The 27,268-nt window shown below is 38.9% G+C and overlaps 1 protein-coding gene across 13 annotated transcripts in view; it reads left to right on the forward strand.

Moving 5' to 3' along the window:
* The window catches only part of phldb1a (pleckstrin homology-like domain, family B, member 1a), a 70,185-nt gene extending 52,954 nt beyond the window's left edge, over positions 1 to 17,231 (forward strand). For all 13 annotated transcript variants that reach the window (XM_061897591.1, XM_061897598.1, XM_061897601.1 and 10 more), the window contains 4 exons: positions 2,305 to 2,451; positions 4,137 to 4,356; positions 13,436 to 13,521; positions 16,015 to 17,231. In XM_061897591.1, coding sequence (XP_061753575.1) covers positions 2,305 to 2,451; positions 4,137 to 4,356; positions 13,436 to 13,521; positions 16,015 to 16,155 — 594 coding nt within the window. In that variant the 3' untranslated portion in view covers positions 16,156 to 17,231. The remainder of the gene's footprint in view (positions 1 to 2,304; positions 2,452 to 4,136; positions 4,357 to 13,435; positions 13,522 to 16,014) is intronic.
* Positions 17,232 to 27,268: the final 10,037 nt, after the last annotated feature.

Here is a 27,268-nt window from a genome sequence, read left to right on the forward strand (position 1 = left end):
CGGGAGGTTACTTTTGAACTCCCTCATTCATGGTACACAGCAAAAACAACCAATACAACATGTAACATGTAAATTCACACCTGATTTATACAAATGACAATGCTAATTATTTACATAAAACATCCGCAAGGCATATTTGGAAGCAGCTGTTGCAGCCACCGACATTACATTATAGCATAGCACAGCAAAGCAAAGCATACCCTATAATGTAGCTTAGCATTGCATGTCCAGCAAAAAAACATAACATAACAGTAATTTAATTAGCAAAGTATGTCCAGCAAAATAACAGCATAGCAAAACCAGTATCGTATCTTCGCATACAATGTTCAGCAACATAGCAGAGCATATACCCAATAACATGTCCAGACGAATAGAATAGCATAGCATAACCAAATAACATAGCATAGCATAACATGTCCAGAAAAATAACATAAATAGCATAATCAGTAACATAGTTTAACATAGCATGTCCAGCAACATAACATAACCAGTAACTTAGCATACCATAATAACATGTCCAGCAAAATAAAATAGCATAGCATAATAATAATGTAGCATACCTTAGCATGTCCAGCAAACTTACACAGCAAAGCATAACCAGTAACGTAGCTTGGCATAAAATTTCCAGTAACATAGAAAAGCATACCCTGTAACATACCTTAGCATAGCATGTTCCCCAACATAAAATAGCATGTCCACCAAAAAAACATAACACAGCATAACAGTAATGTAGCTTAGCAAAGAATGTCCAGCAAAATGATAGCATAGCAAAACCAGTATTGTATCTTAGCATACGATGTTCAGCAACATAGCACAGCATATATCCAATAACATAGCATATCATAGCATGTCCAGACAAATAAAATAGCATAGCATAACCAAATAACCTAGCATTGCATAGCATAACATTTCCAGAAAAATAAAATAGCATGGCATGATAAAATGATAATGTAGCATAGCATAGCATGTCCAGCAAACTAACATAGCACAGCATAACCAGTAACATGACATAACATGTTCAGCAAAATACCCAGCAGCATAGCATATTTTAGCATAATAATAGAGTACCTCAGCATAGCATAACATGTCCAGCAACACAATGTAGCATAACATAACCAGTAACATAACAGTATCCAGGCCCAGCAACATAACATTACCAGTAGCATACCGTAGCATGTCAAGCAAAATAACATAGCATAGCATAGCATAAACAGTAACATAGTTTAGTATAGCATTTTCAGGCAAATTAAGGCCCGGGGCCCAAATGCGGCCCGTTAAGCTTTTCAATCTGGGCCGCCGGACATTCCCAAATATTTTTTTTACATCTTTAAGGTAGAAAGTGTAGCTGCGATTACGATGTGCAGTGATGTTTTCTCATGACCCTAAGTCTTAAACTATATAAAGTTTTTAAATGGTTGGAATCTGAGTTTATGGATGATATACTGTACCAGTTACTATGGTAATCTAATTAGTTACTATGGTAATCTATGTCACAGCAGCTCAGACGAGGCCCCAAGCAGTGTGGTCAGGAAGCGTTTCCACAAACGCGGAAGGAGCATTTCACAAAAAAGTTCTAAAGCTTAGTGATATATCAGATTGTAGGTGGGTTTATTTTGTACCCTTCGCATTCATATTTCACTGTTTGTTGCGTTTCACTATAGTGTAAAATATGTCGGTCGAAAGGGGGTTTGACATTCATAGTTTGTTAATATTCAGTGTTTTATCGTTGATAGAAAAATGTAAAATTCCATTACGTTTATTAAGGCGGTCTGTCATAACGTTTTTAGCATTCAATCAGACATTATTATGATGTTTTGTACTAGTGTCCCTAAAAATAGATATAACGGCCCCCAGACACATTTTTTTCTCTAAATGTATTATGTGGCGCCCGAGTCAAAATAATTGCCCAGGCCTGGCATAGACTATGGAATGTCCAACAAAATAACATAGCATAGCCTAATCAGTAACATAGATTAACAAGTAAATAAATAATAAATATCAATATGATCTGTTGGCTCAAAGTGTTGAAATCCTGTTGTAAGTGTTATTATGAGTCTTTGAATTGTTTCTACATATTGACACTAGGTAGAATATTGTAAGTGTGTGAAAGCAGCAAAGGATCATTTTACATCAGCAAAGAATTGTCTTTTTCTCCCAGACTGCAGGGAAATATTTGACAAAACCTGCGACTGGGACTTGAACTCTCCTGTGGCTCCCATTGACTTTGTATTGCAATATTTGCCTTCCATTAACATACCCTCTCCTCTGCTTTGACTCTCACCGTCTGCTCCTTGGCGGTCCCAGGAGAAGGAAGCGCAGACTCGGCGACATCTGCTGGAGGAGGAGCGCAAGAGGCGCGAGGAGGCCGAGAGGAGGCTCCTGGATGAGACGGCCCACAGGAGGAGGCTGGTGGAGGAGGAGGTCAAGATGAGGGAGAAACACTTTTCCCAGGTCAGTCTGAGGACGGAAGGTGGGCGGATCTAAGGATGATGGGAACACTAATTACAAATGTACTTTAAAATATGCCCGAGTGCTTTTAAATTGGGTATGGGTCCCAGCAGACACAAGACATTAAAACAACGTTGAGAACTTGTTGAATTAGGTCCTGACGTTGAGCAACGTTGTCAATGTTTATTCAATGTCAGGTTGTGACGTCGATTTGACCATTAAATCATTGAGTCATTTCCCAACCAACAACGTGGATTCAATCTTAGACATCAATCCACGTTGTTTCAATTTAAAAATACAACTATTTTGCTATGTTGTAAGTCAGTCTTAAAGGACATGTATGTATAATCAACGTTGTATCAATGTCTTGTGCCTTTTCGGGTGGGGTGGTGGGGCTATGGATGGGTCTCATTTACATTTTAACCGATACTTGTAGCAAATTGGTACTTCAGAAACGGCATCATTTTAAACAGCACCCAAACCGCTACTTAACAACAGACAAACAATCCCTTTTTATTTTCATGGAATGTTGTGACAATCGAGTTGAACACATACATTCAAAAAACAAGAAATACAAAACAAATGGTCATAATCATTGCAGCAACACATAACATAAAGCAGTGGTATTCAAACTTTTTTCACCAAGTACTACCTCAGTAAACACTTGGCTTTACGAGTGCCACCATAATGACCAACATTTAAATACAGTAGCCTAGTAGGCCTAAGTATTCATTAAAAACAAGGCAGACATTTTATTAGACATGTATTTTTAATACTTTTGGCCAATGTAACACTGCTTTTGAATAAAGGAAAATAAAACACTGTACTTTAATTAAGTGATTCTTTGGCGTACCAGTATAGAGCACGTCTACCACTAGTACAACAGTTTGAGATTCACTGACATAGAGAACATGCAAACAACACAACTTGCTTGTCAATACTCACAATTCCAGGGGTTCATGAATGCAGCATCCTCACATGCCGTAACTGTCTTTGGTACACAATGAGAAAGCGTTGTGTTGTTGTGGCTACTGACTAGCGCTGCGATGCTAAATGGCCGTGTTCGGGTCAGCAACTAAGTTTAAAAAGAGCGTCAGACTCTTTGTGCTTCTTTCTGGATGCATTACTTACAAGGTGTTACTGGTACAATATCACCACTGTAATTTTCTTTACGTCATGTTAGTACCCATCCCTAGTTTTGGCTGTTTCATAAGTATTTCAGCTCAATTATGATCGGGGATTCTCAAACTGTGGTACACATACTTCCAGTCAGAACTATGCCACTAGTGGTATGCAGGTTCAATCTAATCACCTAATTAAATATTCAAACACAGTGTTACTGTTCAAACTGTGTGTAATGTTACAGAGGCAGAAAAAATAAGTATACTTGTTAAATACTATCTCTGCCTTGATTTTAATGAATACTTAGGCCAACTATGCGACTGTATTTTAATGTTGGTCATCATGGTAGTAGTTGGAGAGCCAAGTTTTTTCTGAGGTGGCAGAGAAAACCCAAGCCTTTCTTCCTATCACTCACACAGAATTATGCAGAGTCATCAAACCACCCTAAAGGAGCTGACAGAGCAATAATGTAGTTTTAGTTTGGATATGTGGAGTCCAGACTGTAGTGATTACAGTTAAGCTCTGCTAGCACATGTCGACTCAATCAAGTATTTCTTTCTTTGCAGGCCCGTCCAATGACGCGCTACCTTCCCAATCTCAAAGAGGAGTTCGACTTGCGTGCGCACGTGGAGTCGTCGGGCCACAGCATCGACACTTGCCCTTTTGTCATCCTCACAGAGAAGATGTGCAAAGGTCATCTGGTCAAGATGGGCGGCAAAATCAAATCGTGGAAGAAGCGCTGGTTCGTTTTTGACCGACTCAAAAGGAATTTCTGCTACTACGTGGGTAAGGATCGGCATACGTTATATCATTACAGTATACTAGTATTAGAGAGTATTAGAGATCGACCAATAAGATATTTTCAGGACCAATACCGATTATTATTAGTCAAGAAGCCCAATAACCGATATTTGGAGCTGATATTCTTGTGCAGTAAAAGTTATCTAAACCTGAATAGTATATGTCAGTAAACAGCTGGACAAAGACTTAAGTTTTTTTTTAAACATTATTTTTTGGGGGAAATGTCAGACCTGTAGCGACATAATGTTTGATGGGGCGCTAATGTTGTAGTTAAAACATCATGGGATTTATAAAACACCTTTATCTAGTGTGTTTAAGAGGAGCATATAAATTTCCATTTCAAAATATGGGAAATCTCCAGTAAATTTGTGAATAAATGGGATTTTTCTACATCACAATAACTTGCAAGCTAATATATTGTATACAAGTTTAGAGCAGTTTATGGTTTTAATTAGGGCTGTGAATCTTTGGGTGTCCCACGATTCGATTCAATATCGATTCTTGGGGTCACGATTCGATAATATATTGATTTTTTCGATTCGATTCTCGATTCAAAAACTATATTTTTCCAATTCAAAACGATGCTGTATTCATTCAATACATAGGATTTCAGCAGGATCCACTCCAGTCTGCTGACATGCTAGCAGAGTAGTAGATTTAAAAAAAAAAAAAAAAAAAGCTTTTATAATTGTAGGGGACAATGTTTTATCAACTGATTCCAATAATGTAAATTTGTTTTAACTATTAAACGAACCAAAAATTTGACCTATTTTATCTTTGTGAAAATATTGGACACAGTGTGTTGTCAAGCTTATGAGATGCGGTGCAAGTGTAAGCGACTGTGACACTATTGTTCTTTTTTATTATTTTTATAAATGTCTAATGATAATGTCAGTGAGGGATTTTTAATCACTGCTATGCTGAAATTATAATTAATATTGATACTGTTGTTGATAATATTCATTTTTGTTTCATTACTTTTGGTTTGTTCTGTGTCGTGTTTGTCTCCATTCAATTGCTCTGTTTATTGCAGTTCTGAGTGTTGCTGGGTCAGGTTTGGTTTTGGAATTGGATTGCATTGTTATGGTATTGCTGTGTAGTGGTTTGTTAGATTGATAAAAAAAAAATAGATTTAAAAAAAAAATGAGATTCGATTCTAAATCGCACAACGTAAACGATTCGATTCGTATTCGAATCGATTTTTTCCCACACCCCTAGTTTTAATACATTGTAAGGTTTCCTTGTGAGGAACCCTAAAATATTGGTTGGTTGGTATGTGGAAGTATAATTAAAACATGTATACAGCTTTAATACATCACATATTTTACATATTTTCATTTCTCTTTACAATATGTCTGAAAATGAGTAGTAAAAAGAAAAGCTTATGTATTCCTACCCCTTTTCCACTTCATAGCAAATACATATGTTCACCTTTTGTTCTCAATTTGTAACACAATAGAAATAATATCAATGTATAATTAATAATTCCTACTTGGTTTAAATTAATTTACAATTGTCAGGCCTGGAACCAACTCACATTGATAAACAAGTTTGTTTTATGCTTGATGACCATGGGCAGATTTAGTTATAGGTGCCTAACTGTGTGCATAAGAGACACAACCAACAAAAATGTAGTCCAAGTCTGTTTATAATTACAAATGAAGAAATAATGTATTAATAATATTTTATAAGTTATGTAAAGACTTCTATTTACTATGAGTAATCATGTATGAACAATAAACAAAAATACTTTAAAAACAATTACAACTCAGTTCAATTCGGTACGTTCAATAGTCATGTTCATATTCAAGATAGCGTCCAAAGGTCATATAAAAAAGACCAAAAAAATTGTTTGATAAAAAGGGACAAGCGATAGAAATGGATGGATGGATGGAAGTACAAGGGGAAAGAAAAAAGTGTTAGATATTTCCTACCACAGTGAAGCCAATTCAAAACAGTTAATGCCGCTTCGACATTAATTGCAAATGTACACAAAACACAATAAATGGGCAAAAGCAAATGTTGTAGACAATATGTATTTTGGGAAAATCGTGGCTACAATATAAACTTAAAGGGGAACTGGACTTTTTGGGGGGAATTTTGTTTATCATTCACAATCATTAAGAAATACAAAAAGATCCATCCATCCATCCATTTTGTACCGCTTATTCCCTTTGGGGTTGTGGGGGGCGCTGGTGCCTATCTCAGCTACAATCGGGCGGAAGGCGGAGGACACCCTGGACAAGTCGCCACCTCATCCCAGGACCAACACAGATAGACAGATAACATTCACACTCACATTCACGCACAAGATGGATGTATTCTAACTCGGAAATAAAATTCCGCTTACAATGGAGAAAATGAGAGGTCCTCCTTTAATAAAGCCGTCTAAAACATGCAAAAAGCACCAACAATACTCCATTTACATTTCATGACTTAAAAATTAACTAAGTATTAGTAATATTATTATAACGCAGACAAACTATTTTTAGTAGTGCATTGTTACAGAAAACTATCATACTTGTTGCTGCTACATTGAAATCATTGTCTGGTGAGCTGTTTTCTCGCCTCAGGGCTCGTGAAAGTTTATTGTAGATCATATATCATGCCTCTCACCTGAATAGTAGAAAGATGAGGACATAATCCGACAAATTGGTCAACTTTGGCATCCAATTTAGACATGGTAACGGCGAAAAAGATCCGAGAAGATGCTTGGTTCCACCCCCCTTTTTTCTTTGCGATGATTATGAATTATTTTTCATCTAATTGGGAATATATGAACATCCTAGCAATTCGCATCCCGGTGAAATCAGACATTAAGACCGTAAGTGATGTTTTATTATGTTTGTTGGCTCTAATGATGTCTGCAGTGAGTATTGATCAATGATGTTGTTGAAGGCAAAAGCGACCGTTGTGAGGCGTTTTTGAAAATAATGCCCCACAGTATGCTTGAAATGATTATAATATGTAATTATTACATGTTAATATGAATGTGCCTTTTATTACATTAACGTACATATACATGTACTTACATTGTGTATATAAAAGCCTGATGGAAGTGTTCAGATATGTTTTGAAGCGCTTTAGAGAGCGACTCCAATTGGCTTCGTGGTAAGCACACTTTTGATTGCATTTATTTACGAGTTTGAATGCTTAAAAAAATCCAAAATGAGATTCTGTGCCGTACTGGGCTTCCATCGATGTCTGACTCAGTGAGAAAACCCTCTGGTTGGATCACGTCCATCGAAAAGTATTGTCCGATCATTACCTTATAAAATTCGAGGTTCAGACGCATGTTCGTCAAACTAATAATAATAATAACTGCTATAGCAGCCGCAACATTAATGCTGCCACAACGACAACTCTTGCTGACCTACTGCCCTCGGTAATGGCACCATTCCCAAAATATGTGGGCTCTATTGATAGCCTCACTAACAACTTTAACGACGCCCTGCACGAAACCATTGATAACATAGCACCGCTAAAGTTAAAAAAGGCTCCAAAAAAGCGCACCCCGTGGTTTACAGAAGAAACTAGAGCTCAGAAATTATTATGTAGAAAGCTGGAACGCAAATGGCGCACGACTAAACTTGAGGTGCACCATCAAGCATGGAGTGATGGTTTAATAACTTATAAACGCATGCTTACCTTAGCTAAAGCTAAATATTACTCAAATCTCATCCACCGTAATAAAAACGATCCTAAATTTTTGTTTAGTACGGTAGCATCGCTAACCCAACAAGGGACCCCTTCCAGTAGCTCAACCCACTCAGCTGATGACTTTATGCAATTCTTTAGTAAGAAAATTGAAGTCATTAGAAAGGAGATTAAAGACAATGCGTCCCAGCTACAACGGGGTTCTATTAACACTGACACGATGGTATATACGGTGGATACTGCCCTCCAAAATAGTTTCTCTCGTTTTGAGGAAATAACATTAGAGGAATTGTTACAACGTGTAAATGGAATAAAACAAACAACATGTTTACTTGACCCTCTTCCTGGGAAACTGATCAAGGAGCTCTTTGTATTATTAGGTCCATCAGTGCTAAATATTATAAACTAATCACGCTCCTCGGGCACTGTTCCCCTAGCATTCAAAAAAGCGGTTATTCATTCTCTTCTTAAAAGACCTATCGTCGATCCTGACCTCATGGTAAACTACCGACCGGTGTCTCACCTTCCCTTTATTTCAAAAATCCTCGAAAAAATTTTTGCGGAGCAGTTAAATGAACACTTAGCGTCTAACAATCTATGTGAAACCTTTCAATCCGGTTTCAGGGCAAATCACTCCACGGAGACAGCCCTCGCAAAAATGACTAATGATCTATTGCTAACGATGGATTCTGATGCGTCATCTATGTTGCTGCTCCTCGATCTTAGCGCTGCTTTCGATACCGTCGATCATAATATTTTATTAGAACGTATCAAAACACGAATTGGTATGTCAGACTTAGCCCTGTCTTGGTTTAACTCTTATCTGATGCAGTGTGTCTCCCATAACAATGTGACCTCGGACTACGTTAAGGTAACGTGTGGAGTTCCCCAGGGTTCGGTCCTTGGCCCTGCACTCTTCAGCATCTACATGCTGCCGCTAGGTGACATCATACGCAAATACGGTGTTAGCTTTCACTGTTATGCTGATGACACCCAACTCTACATGCCCCTAAAGCTGACCAACACGCCGGATTGTAGTCAGCTGGAGGCGTGTCTTAATGAAATTAAACAATGGATGTCCGCTAACTTCTTGCAACTCAACGCCAAAAAAAACGGAAATGCTGATTATCGGTCCTGCTAGACACCGAACTCTATTTAATAATACAACTCTAACATTTGACAACCAAACAATTAAACAAGGCGACACGGTAAAGAATTTGGGTATTATCTTCGACCCAACTCTCTCCTTTGAGGCACACATTAAAAGCGTTACTAAAACGGCCTTCTTTCATCTCCGTAATATCGCTAAAATTCGCTCCATTCTGTCCACTAAAGACGCTGAGATCATTATCCATGCGTTTGTTACGTCTCGTCTCGATTACTGTAACGTATTATTTTCGGGTCTCCCCATGTCTAGCATTAAAAGATTACAGTTGGTACAAAATGCGGCTGCTAGACTTTTGACAAGAACAAGAAAGTTTGATCACATTACGCCTGTACTGGCTCACCTGCACTGGCTTCCTGTGCACTTAAGATGTGACTTTAAGGTTTTACTACTTACGTATAAAATACTACACGGTCTAGCTCCATCCTATCTTGCCGATTGTATTGTACCATATGTCCCGGCAAGAAATCTGCGTTCAAAGGACTCCGGCTTATTTGTGATTCCCAAAGCCCAAAAAAAGTCTGCGGGCTATAGAGCGTTTTCCGTTCGGGCTCCAGTACTCTGGAATGCCCTCCCGGTAACAGTTCGAGATGCCACCTCAGTAGAAGCATTTAAGTCTCACCTTAAAACTCATTTGTATACTCTAGCCTTTAAATAGACTCCCTTTTTAGACCAGTTGATCTGCCGTTTCTTTTCTTTTTCTTCTATGTCCCACTCTCCCTTGTGGAGGGGGTCCGGTCCGATCCGGTGGCCATGTACTGCTTGCCTGTGTATCGGCTGGGGACATCTCTGCGCTGCTGATCCGCATCCGCTTGGGATGGTTTCCTGCTGGCTCCGCTATGAACGGGACTCTCGCTGCTGTGTTGGATCCGCTTTGGACTGGACTCTCGCGACTGTGTTGGATCCATTATGGATTGAACTTTCACAGTATCATGTTAGACCCGCTCGACATCCATTGCTTTCCTCCTCTCCAAGGTTGTCATAGTCATTATTGTCACCGATGTCCCACTGGGTGTGAGTTTTCTTTGCCCTTATGTGGGCCTACCGAGGATGTCGTAGTGGTTTGTGCAGCCCTTTGAGACACTAGTGATTTATCAATCAATCAATCAATCAATGTTTACTTATATAGCCCTAAATCACTAGTGTCTCAAAGGGCTGCACAAACCACCACGACATCCTCGGTAGGCCCACATAAGGGCAAGGAAAACTCACACCCAGTGGGACGTCGGTGACAATAATGACTATGAGAACCTTAGAGAGGAGGAAAGCAATGGATGTCGAGCAGGTCTAACATGATACTGTGAAAGTTCAATCCACAATGGATCCAACACAGTCTTAACCTGGGTTCGATTTAGGGCTATATAAGTAAACATTGATTGATTGATTGATTTAAATTTAAATTTAAATTTTCCTGAAGGAATCAATAAAGTACGATCTATCTATCTATCTATCTATCTATCTATCTATCTATCTATCTATCTATCTATCTATCTATCTATCTATCTATCTATCTATCTATCTATCTATCTATCGATCTATCGATCTATCGATCTATCGAATTAACCACAACCGACTACCACGACAACTGCTATACTCCCAGTTATCTAAAGGGAGCCGGAATCAGGGGAGACGTCGTCAATGTTTTAAAGATGTGGCTGCGAGGACCATGAAGGCCCTTGACATCAGTCTTCATCAAGGACAGATAATGGCAAGAGACAGAACACCCTGGAGGTCATTTATATGCACCAAAGCACAGTCATGAAATCGAACAGTCTTGTCGAATCCGACTGACTGCAAGAGAGAGAATGCATGAAAAAAAAAAAAAAAAAAAAACATTTGTTCTTGACTTGCATAAAGATGGTAAACGATAGGCAAAATCCCCCCCCCAAAAAAAGTACAGTTCCCCTTTAGTATTTTAGTATTATGGCTGTAAATCTGCATACTATATGAACAATTATCTCTATGGGCTTTTGGATGGCGATGCTGCTAAACCGAACTCAAACTATTACAAAGGACATGTTGACTCATTGCTAAAAAAAAGTTTATTAGAAACAAAGTATAATTTTATTCATGAGAAAATTTAGTCCATTAAGGTTGAAACAGAGCAGAGAACAAGGACCACATTAATGATCATCTACTGAAGTGACTGGTCACCATAATCATGTGGTCCCTCCCAGGACCTACACAACTGCATAGAGCAGTGGTTATTAACCTTGTTGGAGGTACCGAACCCCACCAGTTTTATATGCGCACTCATTGAACCCTTCTTTAGTGGAATTTTTTTTTTTTTTTTTTTCAAATTCAAGACAAAGTTATATGTTTTTGGTAACACTTTAGTATGGGGAACATATTCTAAGTAACACAGACTTAATTTAGAGTTATTTGAACACTAGGGGAACATATTCTAACTAATAAAGACTTAATTTAGAGTTATTTGGTTAGGGTCAGGGTTAGAGGGTTAGGGTTATATTAAGGACATGCCGAATAAGGCATTAAAAAGTACTTAATAATGACTAGGTAAGAGCCAATATATTACTAATTTGCATGTTAATAAGCAGCTAATTAATGGTGAATATGTTCCCCATACTAAAGTGTTACCATGTTTTTTTCACTGGTGCACAAAATGAACCGTGCATGAACATCACCTTGTTCAATCAACAAAACCAACACAGTGCAGAAACTCACAACAAATTTCACACCTGCAAATCAGTCAGCTGTTGCCATATCCGTAATACGCCGATAGGGAGAAATTTGTATTTACACGATGAGTCGGGTGTGTTTTGACCTCCGCCGAACCCCTGAGGCCGACTCACCAAACCCCTAGGGTTCGATCGAACCCAGGTTAAGAACCACTGGCTTAGAGTGTTAATACCAGGGGCTGGCCCTGACATTATGTGAGCTACAGTGCTAACATCAGCCAGATTTTAACGACGACACAAAAAAAAAAATGACTGATTGACAGTAGAACTCCAGTTTGTATTTAAGATGTGAAGCGAAGCCTGCCCTGTGTAAAGTGGTCGGTGAATATATAAGGCAAGCTAATCTAAATCGGGGCGCATCAGAGGGGGTATCATGTGCCTAACTAACCTTCTTAATGCCATAATCTAAAAGAAACCATTTGATTACTTCACCTAAAAATAAAGCAAACAAGTGATAAAAGATAAGTTTGATCCTAAAAGCAGGCTCAAAGGACCCTAATTAAATACAATTTTGCATGAAAGAGAACATTAAATAGATATCAGCTAAAAAAAAAGTTGTGTAGCACTACAATACTTTACCATGAGGGGCTTAAAGTCTGTTGTTTCTCCTCCAAATAATTCCATCAGGTTTACAGATTGATTTAAGGATTAAATGTATCAAGCTGGAATTTACTCTTCGTTATAAACTTCTTGTCGAAAATTTCAGGTCCAAACGTGATTAATGCACTTCACTCTCGGTGTTCTGGGCTTTGAACGCTCTTTTGTTATGTTTTTTTTCTGTCAACCAGCAGACACTAATTAAAGGTGCACTAAGTAGACTTGTTTTGCTCGTCAAACCGACGCCAGTTTGGTTGGACACATCACAATATCTGCTGGATTCCACATGAAAACGGCATTTTTTCGGGAACAATACCTTGGCGTGTTGTTTCACAATCAAGTCCAAAATGTGCTCCAAGTATGTTGTAACGTCTGCGCTCACTTGTCTTGTAGCCTTTTCACCCACTCACTCCTGACTAAAAGACGACGGTGATGATGATGACGCTGATGAAATAAGATGCAATGCTTTGGCGAGATGTGTTTTTCTCGGGGTGAAGGCTAGCTCCTGGCTTGTTGGAGACTATTAGAACCAAAGCCGCGCTTGAAAAACATTTATCTCATTACTAAGCAGTTTTGGCTCAGAGGAAAAAGGAAAAAAAAGGGCGCCATTTCAAAAGATTGCGGTTAATTGTCGGCGGATGTTTGTCTCTGAAGCGACAAAAGGAAAGTTGTGTTTATTTGGATAGAGGTGGAATCTCAAAGCGCTTTTTTGCAACTGTGCTTTCACCCTTGGAGCATCAAGACAATCAGGGTGTTGGTGAAAAACTAGTCAGGTTATTGGGCTGCTAAAGACTTCAGGCTAGGCTTGAAATAGACACACTTCTAATTACATTCTATATTTCATACTTTAGGAACAATCTTTGAAAGTATTGTAAAGTTGTAAATGTAATGCCAAAATCAATCAATTAATAAATCTATTTGTTTCTTCTTCTTCTTCATCTCACAGACAAGCATGAGACCAAACTGAAAGGACTCATTTACTTCCAGGCCATTGAAGAAGTGTATTACGATCACCTACGCAGTGCCACCAAGGTAACCACCGCCTCATTTTTTCATGTATTCATCATTTCTATTTTTTTTTTTTAATCCACACATTGTTCTGTACTTAAGATGTCAAACCCGTTTTCATTGAGGGCAACATCGCAGTTATGGCTGCCCTCAGAGGGTCACTTGTAAAAGTGAACAATATATATATAAATATTAATGCATAAAAATTTGCCTATTACATAATTGCCTCTGGATTACATTTTTTTATTTTATGTACAATGTAAAAAAAAAATCGATAGCTTTTGCAATAAAAAACTTACAGCTGAGTTTGCAGAACTTTTATGTAAAATGTACAGTGTTTTTTTTTTTTGTCTTTTTTTCAGCTTATTACTGTAAATTTAAAAGTGAAACAGTACAACTGCTTTTACCTTAAAGTATAACTGCAGTTTTTTGGGGGGAATTATGCCTATATATCACAATCCTTATGAGAGACAAGAACAAATGTCTTTTTTCTTTTCAAATGCATTTTAACTTGGAAATATACGAAAACTGCACTTTGTAAAAAATTTGCCTATCGTTTACAATCACTATGGACGACATGACGACGGATGGATTTTTTTAATGCATTCTAAATGATAAATAAATGTAAATAAAAATAATCGTACAGTGGAGCCAATGGGAGCTCCTCTATTTTGTGCATAAAATCCAATAAATAACCATTCAAAAAGCGCCAGCAATACTACACTTACATTTTGTGACTTGAATATTAACCAAGTAATAGTGATATTATTATTATAAGCGCAAACTATTTATAGCGGCGCTGTGATCACTACCCTGTGTACCTTTGTTTTGGTCGGCTGTTTCCTCGCTTTCTTGATCCCTGTAAGTTTATTGTAGATCATAAATCATGCATCTCAATTGGAAAGTACATTCCTTAGAATGTAATCCGACAGCCATTTAGGACCCAGAAATGGTGAGAACGACAAAAAAAGATTCTTTGTACCCCCACGCCCCCATGCACTCCGTTTCTCCGCAAGGATTATAAATCATTCTTCACCTCAATGGGAATATAAGAACATCCTAGCAGATAGCATCCAAGCAACAGCAGACCTTATACAGTAAGTGATGTTTTATTGTGTTTGTTGGCTCTCATGAAGTCTGCACTAGGCAGAAATTTGTGATAAAGAAAAAAAAAGCAAACGTGATACTTTTTTAAATTAATGCGCCACCTATGATTAAAAGGATCACAATATGTAAATATTATAATATTATAAATGTGTGCCCATTACTACATTACATAAATACTTACATCATGTATGTAAAATCTCAATAGAGGTGTTTGGATGTTTTTTAAGGGCTTTATAGGCTAAATTTTGCGGCTGCCATAGGCCCCTTTGTAAGCAGACTTTTGATCACATTTATTTAATATTTAGAATGCGATAAAAAACAAAAACATCAATCGTCATGTCTCACATAATGATTGTGAACAACAGGCAAAACAAATTGGCTCCTTTAAAATGGAGCTAATGGGAGCAATGGCATCATTGCATCCATTTCATTTATTCTGACCATACAACCCAATAAATAACCATCCAAAAAGCACCAACATTACTCTATTTACATTACGTGATCTGAATATTAACCAAGTATTAGCGACATTGTTATTATAAGCGCTAACGTTAAGGACCTACTTTTTTAGAACTTGGTAAACTTTGACGGACAATTTAGACCTGGAGATGGCGAAGAAGACACGTGAAAGACACTGGTTTGTACCCAACTTTTTTTCTTTTTTTTTTTTACCATTCGTGAGGCTTATGAGTTATTCTATATCTAAACGGGATTATATCAACATTGTTAAGATTGGCATCCCAGCGAGAGCAGACATTGTACAGTAAGTGATGTTTTATTGTGTTTGTTGTCTCTCATGACGTCTACATGAGCAGTAATCAGTGTTGTAGTGGAAGGAAAAAGCGAACGTTGTGATGCTAAATTAATGGGCCACTGTATGCTTAAAATGATCGAAATATATAAATATTACATGTTAATATAAATGTGCCTGTTACTACATTACATATATCTTTATAGCATATAAAAGCGCTGATGGAAGTGATTGGATGTTTTTTAAGCACTTTATAGGCAGAATAGAGCGACTGCCAAAGTAAATTAATGCGAGCAAAAGTCTGCTTACAATGGATTGTAAGCAGACTTTTGCTCGCCATAATTTACTATTTAGAATGCTTACAAAAAGAAAAACATATGTGTGCTTGTCTTAAATAAGGATTGTGAATGATAGGCAACATTCCCAAAAAAGGGCAGTTCCCCTTTAAAATCGTTTTTTTGTTTTTACAGTGTATTACTGTAAACGGAAAATGTTGTCGACTGAGCTGTAAACATTTTTTTACCGTAAAATCTATTGTAACTTTTACACGCTCAATTCATCTGTTGTCATTTTGTGTCTCAGAGGACAAAGGTGCAACAGGTGCTTTTTTTTTATTTTTGTAAAATACTCTTCTCCTCCCTCTCCCTTGAACCCTCCAGAGCCCCAACCCGTCTTTGACCTTCTGTGTGAAGACTCATGACCGCCTTTACTACATGGTGGCGCCTTCCCCGGAGGCCATGCGGATCTGGATGGATGTCATAGTAACGGGTGCCGAGGGCTACACACAATTCATGAGCTGAGGGACCTTGCGGAGGACGACGCAGGGGTGTGAAAGCCAGCTTGGCCGCAATGAAAAGAAAAATCGATGTGGCGGGGAAGGACAAGTGAGCAGACGACTGATGTGAAAGTCTGACGAGCCAGGGAGGGCTGTCGTCATGACTCAAGTGCGTTCTTCACCATATATGGAAACATGATAATAATGACAGAATCACTTTAAAAAACGCCAGTCTTTGATTGCAGTGTTGTCACTCTAATACGGTCTTTTTTTTATACGTTTGTATTTACTTATCACAATATTTACCGATGCGTATTCATCTCAAACTGACAAATTATTTATCTTCGTAGCTACAGTAGGGCTATACAAGCAAACCGCGTGCCAGGGTCTCTAATTCGCACCAACAGAGGCATTATTAATACCGTATTATTCGGAGTATAAGTCGCAGTTTTTTTCATAGTTTGGCCGGGGGTGCGACTTATACTCAGGAGCGACTTATGTGTGAAATTATTAACACATCACCGTAAAATACCAAATAATATTATTTAGCTCATTCACGTAAGAGACTAGACGTGAAATATTTCATGGAATTTATCAATTAGGAGTGACAGATTGTTTGGTAAACGTATAGCATGTTCTATATGTTATAGTTATTTGAATGACTCTTACCATAATATATTACGTTAACATACCAGGCACCTTCTCAGTTGGTTATTTATGCCTCACATAACATACACTTATTCAGCCTGTTGTTCACTATTCTTTATTTATTTTAAATTGCCTTTCAAATGTCTATTCTTGGTGTTGGGTTTTATCAAATTAATTTCCCCAATAAAAGCGACTTATACTCCAGTGCGACTTATATATGTTTTTTTTCCTTCTTTATTTTGCATTTTCGGCGGGTGCGACCTCCGAAAAATACGGTAACTGTGGCTGCAGGCAACCTCCTGATGTATTTTTATGAAGAATGCAATAGCATCAGGTAGATAGCACATTATTACACTATAACTTGTCTCTATTTTACACAAATATGTAAAAAAAAAAGTCTTACAACATAATTGTAAATTACATATGTGAAGAAATAAAAATACGGTGATTGTCTTTTGTCTGAAAAACTGGTGGTTTGTTGCAGACGAGTTCTTAACTAAACATTACACATAAACATAACATAATTAGTGTTCCTAAATACTTGCTTTCTATTCATAACCCAAGGTGATCTAATGAGATGCCAGCTTCTAAACAAACACACACACTTGACTTCTCTATTTGCATAAGAACAATACGGTGATTTAATTAGTCTCATTATTACCTCCACTAACCTTGAATGAATGTTTCGCATGTTTCAAAACATGCCCAAAATGAACCTAACATGCATGATTCAATATAAAGCAACCTGAATGACATAAAAGGAATACAAAAAAAATCAAATCAAAGCGTGTTTGTACTGTATGACATGGAGCCAATAATGTATCATCAAGTCATTGCATACAGCAGTGCAACATTTCAATAGACACCACAGCCAGCTATTAGACAGGTGTTCCATTCCATTCCAGGGAGGATTTTCATGCGCAGCTTCACAGACCATCTCTTTGTCTTCCGGAGACATTTTCCACACATCCTTGAGCCTCATGCTGAATTACAAACACACATCTTTAAGAGGAACACGCACGAGGACTGAACGTGTATTCTGCTGGTGATGCGTATGAGTGACAGCTTACGCTTACTGGCCACACAATTAGATACACTTGTGAGCAGTGAACATTCCGCCTTGACAAAAACACGTTTGACATTGTCAGCAATATTCTTGTTATTGTGGTTGTACTTTGCGATGTTTACAAGTACAGTGATGGTGGATGAAAAGGCACGTTATAGCTGCAATGAAATGAACTGTGGCAACAATTCTGGTTGATACATAACAATAATGAATAATTAATTTTAATATATTATTAATACAATTAATCATTAGAGGATACTGCATAGTACCAGGCACTGAATTCACGCTACAATCTTCCGCTGATATCAACTAAACTAAAAATGAGAATCTCCCAAGTCCCAAATCCTGCCAAAAATGGCACATTCCAAACAAAAATTTGTAGACTTCCTGTGAATTTTAAAGCATGGTTATTTTTCTATTTCTGCACGTCCTGTTCTTAAAAACATCAACAGCATTTGTTGCTGATATCCCATTCTACAGAAGGCACTTTTGAGAGAATTATCCACAGAAAACGCCGGTTTACATTTTTTTTGTGTATGTTAAAGCCCTCAAAACCAGGAGTGTCCGAACTACCAAAAAGCCATAACACCGAAAAAAGATGATTTTGTTCACCGAATTACACTCTAACGAACACCAAACCAAAGTTGGTAATGATGTGTGATCTAATTTGATACATTCCAGGAAAGAGAGCATTTGTGTTCTGTCGACAAAGTTAAAGTTAAAGTACCAATGATTGTCACACACACACTAGGTGTGGCGAAATTATTCTCTGCATTTGACCCATCACCCTTTTTCACCCCCTGGGAGGTGAGGAGAGCAGGAGCAGCAGCAGTGGCTGCGCCCGTCAATCATTTTTTGGTGATTTAACCCCCAATTCCAACCCTTGATGCTGAGTTCCAAGCAGGGAGGAAATGGGTCCCATTCTTTATAGTCTTTGGTATGACTCGGCCGGGGTTTGAACTCACAACCCACCGATCTCAGGGCGGACACTCTAACCACTGAGTAGTTAATAACATCACACACACCATTTTGCATTTTGTGGTTCAAAAATGTTGGGCCGCACTTTGGACAACTTTGGTTAACACATTTATTTTTTTAATAATAACAGTTAGAGATGCTACCTCAGTAGAAACATTTAAGTCCCATCTTAAAACTCATTTATATACTATAGCCCAGGCGTGCCCACAATTTTTCTGCAGGCGAGCTACTTTTCAATTGACCAACTCGAGGGGATCTACCTCATTTATATACATGTATATAATTTATATTTATTTATTTATGAAAGAGACATTTTTGTAAACAAGTTAAATGTGTTTAATGATAACACAAGCATGTGTAACACATATAGATGTCTTTCTTTCACGAAGACAAGAATATAAGTTGGTGTATTACCTGATTCTGATGACTTGCATTGATTGGAATCAGACAGTAATGATGATAACGCCCACATTTTCAAATGGAGGAGAAAAAAAGTTGTCCTTTCTGTACAATACCACATGAAAGTGGTTGGTTTTTGGCATCTAATTCATCCAGCTTCCACACACTTTACAAGAAAAACATTGGCGGCAAATTCCGTAGCTTGCTTGATTGACATTCACGGCACCCGAGGGTCTTGTGAGATGACGCTGGCTGCTGCCAGTTCATTATTATGAAAAAATGACAGAGAGGAAGGCGAGAAACACTTTTTATTTCAACAGACTTTCGCGCCGTCCCTTCCGTCAAAATTCTAAAGGCCGACTGCACATTTCCTATCTTCACAATAAAAGCCCTGCTTCATGCTGCCTGCGCTAACAAAATAAGAGTCTCGGAAAGCTGACGTGCACAAGTGATGTGCACGCCAGCTTTCTGAGGGATCGCTTGTGCACGCCAGTTTTCCGAGACTCTGTATTTAGTTAGCGCAGGCAGCATGAAGCAGGGCTTTTATTGTGAAGATAGGAAATGTGCAGTCGGCCTTTAGAGTTTTGACGGAAGGTACGGTGCGAGAGTCTTTTGAATTAAAAAGTGTTTCTCGCCTTCCTCTCGGTCATATTTTAATAATAATGATCTTGCAGCAGCTAGCGTCATCTCACAAGACCCTCCGGTACCGTGAATGTCATTTAAGTGAGGTCTTGGTGAAGATTGATGATCACTAATTTTTAGGTCTATTTTTTTTAAAAAGCCTGGCTCGAGATCGACTGACACACCCCCTGCGGTCGACTGGTAACTTGCGATCGACGTAATGGGCACCCCTGCGATAGCCTCTAAATAGACCCCCCTTTTAGACCAGTTGATCTGCCGTTTTTTTTTTTCTTTTCTGCTCTGCAGCCCTCTCCATCGTGGAGGGGCGGTGGAGGGTGACGGGGGTGGGAGTGTGTGTGTGTGTGTGTGTGTGGGGGGGGGGGGGCACAGGTTCGGTGGCCAAGGATGAAGTGCTGGCTGTCCAAAGTTGGGACCCTGTGCATCGGTTGGGGAAATCTCTACGCTGCTGACCTGTCTCCGCTCGGGATGGTCTCCTGTTGGCCCCACTATGGACTGGACTCTCATTATTATGTTAGATCCACTATGGACTGGACTTTCACAATATTATGCTTGACCCACTCGACGTGCATTGCACCGTTCACCCTGGGGTGTGCGTGTGGGGGGGTGGGGGGTGGGGGTCCTCTCCAAGGTCTCTCATTGTTGCCCTGATGTGGGATCTGAACCAAGGATGTCGTTGTGGCTTGTGCAGGCAGCCCTTTGAGACACTTGTTATTTAGGACTATATAAATAAACATTGGTTGATTGATTGATTGATTAGAACTATCGCTATAATCCGGGATGTATGTTTGTGGAGTTGTTTCGCACACTTCCACACCTCGTCTCTCATGGCGGTGGTAATAAACACTCTCTGACTTGGAGGCACCTTGCATGTCTGAATTGCCGCTCCAGTGGCGAATAATTTGCCTTTCATGACCGCTTGCATTAATGATGCAAAAAAAACACTTCTCATCTTTCAATTGTAATATGGTTCTGTCCTGGAAAATCTGAAAACATTTACCCTAACACCACCTAGCACAGTGGTTCTCAACCTTTTTTCAGTGATGTACCCCCTGTGAACATTTTTTTAATTCAAATACCCCCTAATCAGAGCACAGCATTTTTGGTTGAAAAAAAAAGAGATAAAGAAGTAAAATACAGCACGATGTCATCGGTTTCTGATTTAATAAATTGTATAACAGTGCAAAATATTGCTCATTTGTAGTGGTCTATCTTGAACTATTTGGAAAAAAAGATATAAAAATAACTAAAAACTTGTTGAAAAATAAACAAGTGATTCAATTATAAATAAAGATTTCTACACATAGAAGTAATCATCAACTTAAAGTGCCCTCTTTGGGGATTGTAATAGAGATCCATCTGGATTCATGAACTTAATTCTAAACATTTCTTCACAAAAAAAGAAATCTTTAACATCAATATTTATGGAACATGTCCACCAAAAATTTAGCTGTCAACACTGAATATTGCATTGTTGCATTTTTTTTTTTTCACAGTTTATGAACTTACATTCATATTTTGTTGAAGTATTATTCAATAAATATTTGTATGAAGTATTTTTCAATTGTTGCTATTTTTAGAATATTTAAAAAAAATCTCACATACCCCTTGGCATACCTTCAAGTACCCCCAAGGGTACGCAAACCCCCATTTGAGAACCACTGATATACACTTGTTTGAATACTTGCTATTTCACTTCTTATTCTCTGGCAAACCGGGTGTGTATGAGATGAAATCTACTTAACGGGCGGTATAGCTCAGTTGGCAGAGTGGCCGAGCCAGCAACTTGAGGGTTCCAGGTTCGATCCCCGCTTCCGCCATCCTAGTCACTGCCCTTGTGTCCTTGGGCAAGACACTTTACCCACCTGCTCCCAGTGCCACTTAGATATTGGTTTACACTATGTAAAAGTGTTATGAGTCACTAGAGAAAAGCGCTATATGAATATAATTCACTTCACTTGTGGCGCTCCAAATTTAGCAGTATAAATGTGCATGTGACACACTGACTTTTACAGCAGAGAGCTCGGTCAAAATGTCTGGTAATCTGTCTCCCATGATGTCAGTACTGATACGTGGGAGTTACTCTTTCTCTGGAAAAAAGCGTCCGATGAAATGAGGCTGGGCTTATCATCATCATCATCATGAGCTGTCAAGGAGATTTCCCTTTAAAAATATCCTTCACAGCATAAAAGCACTGACATGTTTAACATATAAACATCCCAGCAAGAGACCCAACTCATTCGGGTGATGAAAGAGACATATTTCGGGAGATGAAAGCATCCTTTCTCCAAAATGCAGCCGCTGCAGACATGCCCTCACATTGCTTGAAGGCGAAGCTAAACAAATGTCATTAATTTCAAACGGGGTACACAAATCATTAAAATCACAATACAAGACGAGAGATTCCGTGGCAACAACAACGTTATTAATAATATGTTATTATTAATAACATGCGGCGCTGACCTAATGAGGCGGACAAAAACATCCACGTGAATGCGACAACTGCACAAGGCAAACATGGAGAATGTGCTGGAAGCAGCAATATGAGCACAAAATAGCTCCATGGTAGTTTGCTCTGTATTCATATCATTCGTGTTTTTGGTACATTTATGGTTTGCTTGAAAACATTTAAAATGTTTGTCCATCGTCTTCTTGGCCCTCTAATCTGTAAATCCAAAAACTTTACAACAAGAAGTTGCAAAGCCAGTGTCGGCCTCAGACTTCTCCTCAGTATTTAAGTACCACAATGTTAAATCCTACAGCACGCAACATGCTACAAAAGGGGGTCTCTGGGGGTGGGAGGAGGGTTGTGGTCTAGTAACACTCCATGAAACCCCGTCTGTCACATTTGGACTTTGACACGAACAATATTCATTCATCACGCACGCCTCATGCACACGACACAACATATGATAGTCGTACAATACACTAAATATATTGCTATCTGTTCTCACAGTTACACGTACAGGCGAGCTCACAATAAATACGTGAGAATATGTGCAGACGCAGGAATAATTATGGTTATTGCACTTAATAAAGGAAATACTTTTTGAACAAGTCTTCCCACAGGACTGCAATCTGTTTGTAGTGGCGGATCTCACCGTCTATTTCTTATAATTCGCCATGACTATAGTAAGTTAATTGAAAAACAAAACAAAAAAACAACAACCTTAAAACGATAAGCATGTCACGAACGCGCATGGCTGTGGTAATTGTGACTTCGAGATGCAGGACACATGGAAGACCAGGCGCAGGTAAGACTACATAACACAGGTAACACTTGCTGTAGGCAAGGACAACGTGAATAGTCAATAACATAATCCTACAGCTCACATGTTACGAATGCAACATAGACAATCCTCGAGCCCTGACTGGAGGGCGAGGCACGCATAAATAAAAATAAAGATAAAGTTAAAGTACCACTGATAGTCACACACACACTAGCTGTGGTGAAACTACATATATACATGAGATAGATAGATAGATAGATAGATAGATAGATAGATAGATAGATAGATAGATAGATAGATAGATAGCTAGATAGATGGATGGATGGATGGATGGATGGATGGATGGATGGATGGATGGATGGATGGATGGATGGATGGATGGATGGATAGATAGATAGATAGATAGATAGATAGATAGATAGATAGATAGATAGATAGATAGATAGATAGATAGATAGATAGATAGATAGATAGATAGATAGATAGATAGATAGATAGATAGTACTTTATTGATTCCATCAGGAGAGTTCCCTCAGGAAAATTGAAATTCCAGCAGCGGTGTACAGAATTGAGATATAAATTAAAAAGTAAATAATAAATAATGGGAGTATATGTTATCGACTGCTCTCTGCATTTGACCCATCCCCTTGTTCCACCCTCTAGGAGGTGAGGGGAGCAGTGAGCAGCAGCAGCGGTGGCAGCACTCGGGAATCATTTTGGTGATTTAACCCCCAATTTCAACCCTTGATGCTGAGTGGCTAGCAGGGAGAGGTAATGGGTGGCATTTTTATAGTCTTTGGTATGACTCGGCCGGGGTTTTGTACTCACAACCCCCCGATCTCAGGGCGGACACTCTAACCACGATGTGCTCAGGCTGCCAATCGGTGACAGGTGAGGGGAAAAGCGCTGAAGGAAACAAGACAGGAACTAAAATAAAAGCGCTGAGCAGAAAATAAACACCAACATGTGACACCAGACATGACAGATTGTCACAAAACAAATATGTTCGGAACTACAAATAACTATGTCTTCTTACGCTCTGGCAGCTCAGGTGCGTATGAGCTGTGTTGTAAAGAGCCGTTACAATGCATGCCGCCACCCACTGTGTACTAAGTTGTAACAACAGGCTCAATTCACAGACAGTCCCATTATGATGTGTTCATGATCGAGGAAAACGAGGCAACAGCGAATCTATTTGATGCAGGCTGCCGAATGTGAAACACTCTTTGCATTACACCTTCTACACGTCTCAGCAAATACCGATAGTTTGTTCAATTCTTGTGTTTCATCCATCCATTTTTTACCGCTTGTCCCTTTTGGAGTCGTGGCGGGTGCTGGAGCCTATCTCAGCTGCATTCGGGCGGAAGGCGGCGTACACCCTGGACAAGTCGCCGCCTCATCGCAGGGCCAACACGGATAGACAGACAACATTCACACTCACATTGACATACTAAATAACTAAAGGAAAACAAAGTAAATTAATTAAACAGATATATTATACATAAAATACGTGTATATGTCTGATATGTATTAATATGTATGTCATATAATTATATATGTCTTATATATATAAATATATATGTATATATGTAGTTGAGGTGTCTGTGGTTTATCCACTATACTATGCTCAATACCAGGGTCGAGCAAGACCTCCTTCTACCACCTGAGGATCATTGCGAAACTCCGCCCCTCACTCACTCTCTCTGATGCCGAGAGGCCCGTCCACGCCTTTGTCTCCTCCAGGCTCGACTACTGCAACGCACTTCTTGTCGGGATCCCCAGCAAGAACATCCAGAAGCTGCAGTACACACAAAATAGTGCTGCGAGGATCCTGATGAGAGTGCGGAAATATGACCACATCACACCAACTCTCAAATCCCTTCACTGGCTACCTGTTCCACTCAGGATTGAATTCAAAATCTCCCTACTAACCCACCAGTGCCTCCATGGAAATGCCCCCATCTACCTCAAAGACATGCTCACCCCCAAATCCTCCACACGACACCTCCGCTCCAAACAGGCTAACCTCCTTCAACCTCCAAGGACAAAGCTACGAACTACAGGAGACCGGGCTTTCTGCTCCGCTGGTCCCAGTCAGTGGAACGCTCTCCCTGACCACCTGAGGGCACCTCAGACTGTGGATGCTTTTAAAAAAGGCTTAAAAACCCATATTTTAAAAAAAGCCTTTTTATAGATATGCATGCTGGTTTTACCGATTGGGCTGTTTCTAGTTTTATATTGTATTTATTTTTATTATTATTATTACTATTTTTTTACACTGTGGCGGGTTAGTAGGGAGATTTTGAATTCAATCCTGAGTGGAACAGGAAGCCAGTGAAGGGATTTGAGAGTTGGTGTGATGTGGTCATATTTCCGCACTCTCATCAGGATCCTTGCAGCACTGTTTTGTGTGTACTGCAGCTTATGGGAGACCGGGCTTTCTGCTCTGCTGCTCCCAGTCAGTGGAACGCTCTCCCTGACCACCTGAGGGCACCTCAGACCGTGGATGCTTTTAAAAAAGGCTCAAAAACCCATATTTTAAAAAAAGCCTTTTTATACATATGCATGCTGGTTGTAGCTATTGGGCTGTTTTTAGTTTTATATTTTATTCATTTTTATTATATTTTTATTATTACTATTTTTTTACACTGTGGCACTTTGAGGTTGTTTGCTCAACTTAAAGTGCTTTTTTTTACAAATAAAATCTATTATTATTATTATTAGAGCATAATATACGTTAGGTCAGGAAAAAAACACAGAGGTTATATATCATCCCTACAAGCCTGTTTCGCAGGTTTCCCTGCTCGTCGGGGGATTTTATTCCCTTAAAATCCCCCGACGAGCAGGGAAACCTGCGAAACAGGCTTGTAGGGTTGATATAGCCTCTGTGTTTTTCCCAGATCTAACGTATATGTATATATGTACCCATACATATATAAAATAAAAAATAGTTAATTAATTGCAACGTTTGTTTACAACCTTTCCAAAGTGTTGTAAGAATGTCCCATAAAACTACACACACATTAGCTTTGTTTGTTGTCAGCTAATCATAGCAATTTTGCAAAGTTTAGCAACTAATTTTGGCTATCAATGAATGTATGTATGTTCTATCATAACAACAACATGACTGCAAATTGTTAGTTGCGTCTCGTGAAAACCTTTGTTTGTGTGCACCCACTCCCTGCCTGCACGTGTGGACCAGACAGTTGAGTGACAGCTTAAATGCCAGACTATTTCCTGGAACCGATGAGCAATTTTTATTCAAAATATAAAAAAAATGGGAAAAATATATGTTCTGTTAAACCAGGAATTGTAACATAAGCTAGCTGATGGTGTTCTTGTTGTATTTTGGGTTTTGAAAAATGCTGCTTTGAGTGAATTGCAAACGGCCCATTAATTAAAAGAGTGTAAAGACAAACACACATTTAATAATAAAGAAATGAAATAAAATAGTCAACATTTTTTAAACGGGCAATCAAAAACAGAAACAAATCCTTGTCCAGCGACAAGCTGCATCGGTAGTGTTTTCATGGCGTGTTCAAAGACGGGCAAAGTTGAGGACAATAAATAGTGAGAGGGCTGATGATGAAACGATGGTGTAAGCCTCACTAACTTGCCATACGTGCACTTGGCATGCAGCCTCCACTCCTCTGACGTCTTGTCATGGCCTCTCACACAGCCTGCATGCAGTCTGACTGACATCCTAAAAGCAATTCAGACCATCCAAGATTTTATTCTAGCTTTGACTGCACATATTGATTTTGGAATCTCCTAATACAACATGTCATCAAATTGACAAGTTTCCTGTTGACCCACGACTCTGTGACAATCAGGAAAATACCAACAGAAGTGTGAAGCATCTTCTTTTCTTAAGACGCGCAAACAGGGACGTCTCAGCGGACCAATTAATGCAGACAGGCAAAGCAGTCTGGGGATTTCCTGAGAGACTCTCCATCTTTACCAGCAGCTACCATCTAAATCTAGTCTCCATTACCCACACATTTATATGGATTGCATCAGGTTTCTACAAATCTCACTTTATTCCTGGCAGCGAGCATATAGTGGACATGTCAGCATCTCTAGGAAGACTATAGATCATTCCATGAATTGATTAATGTGGACCCCGACTTAAACAAGTTGAAAAACTTATTGGGGTGTTACCATTTAGTGGTCAATTG

This window comes from Nerophis ophidion, linkage group LG04 (assembly GCF_033978795.1).
Source record: "Nerophis ophidion isolate RoL-2023_Sa linkage group LG04, RoL_Noph_v1.0, whole genome shotgun sequence".
Classification (NCBI taxonomy): Eukaryota; Metazoa; Chordata; class Actinopteri; order Syngnathiformes; family Syngnathidae; genus Nerophis; species Nerophis ophidion.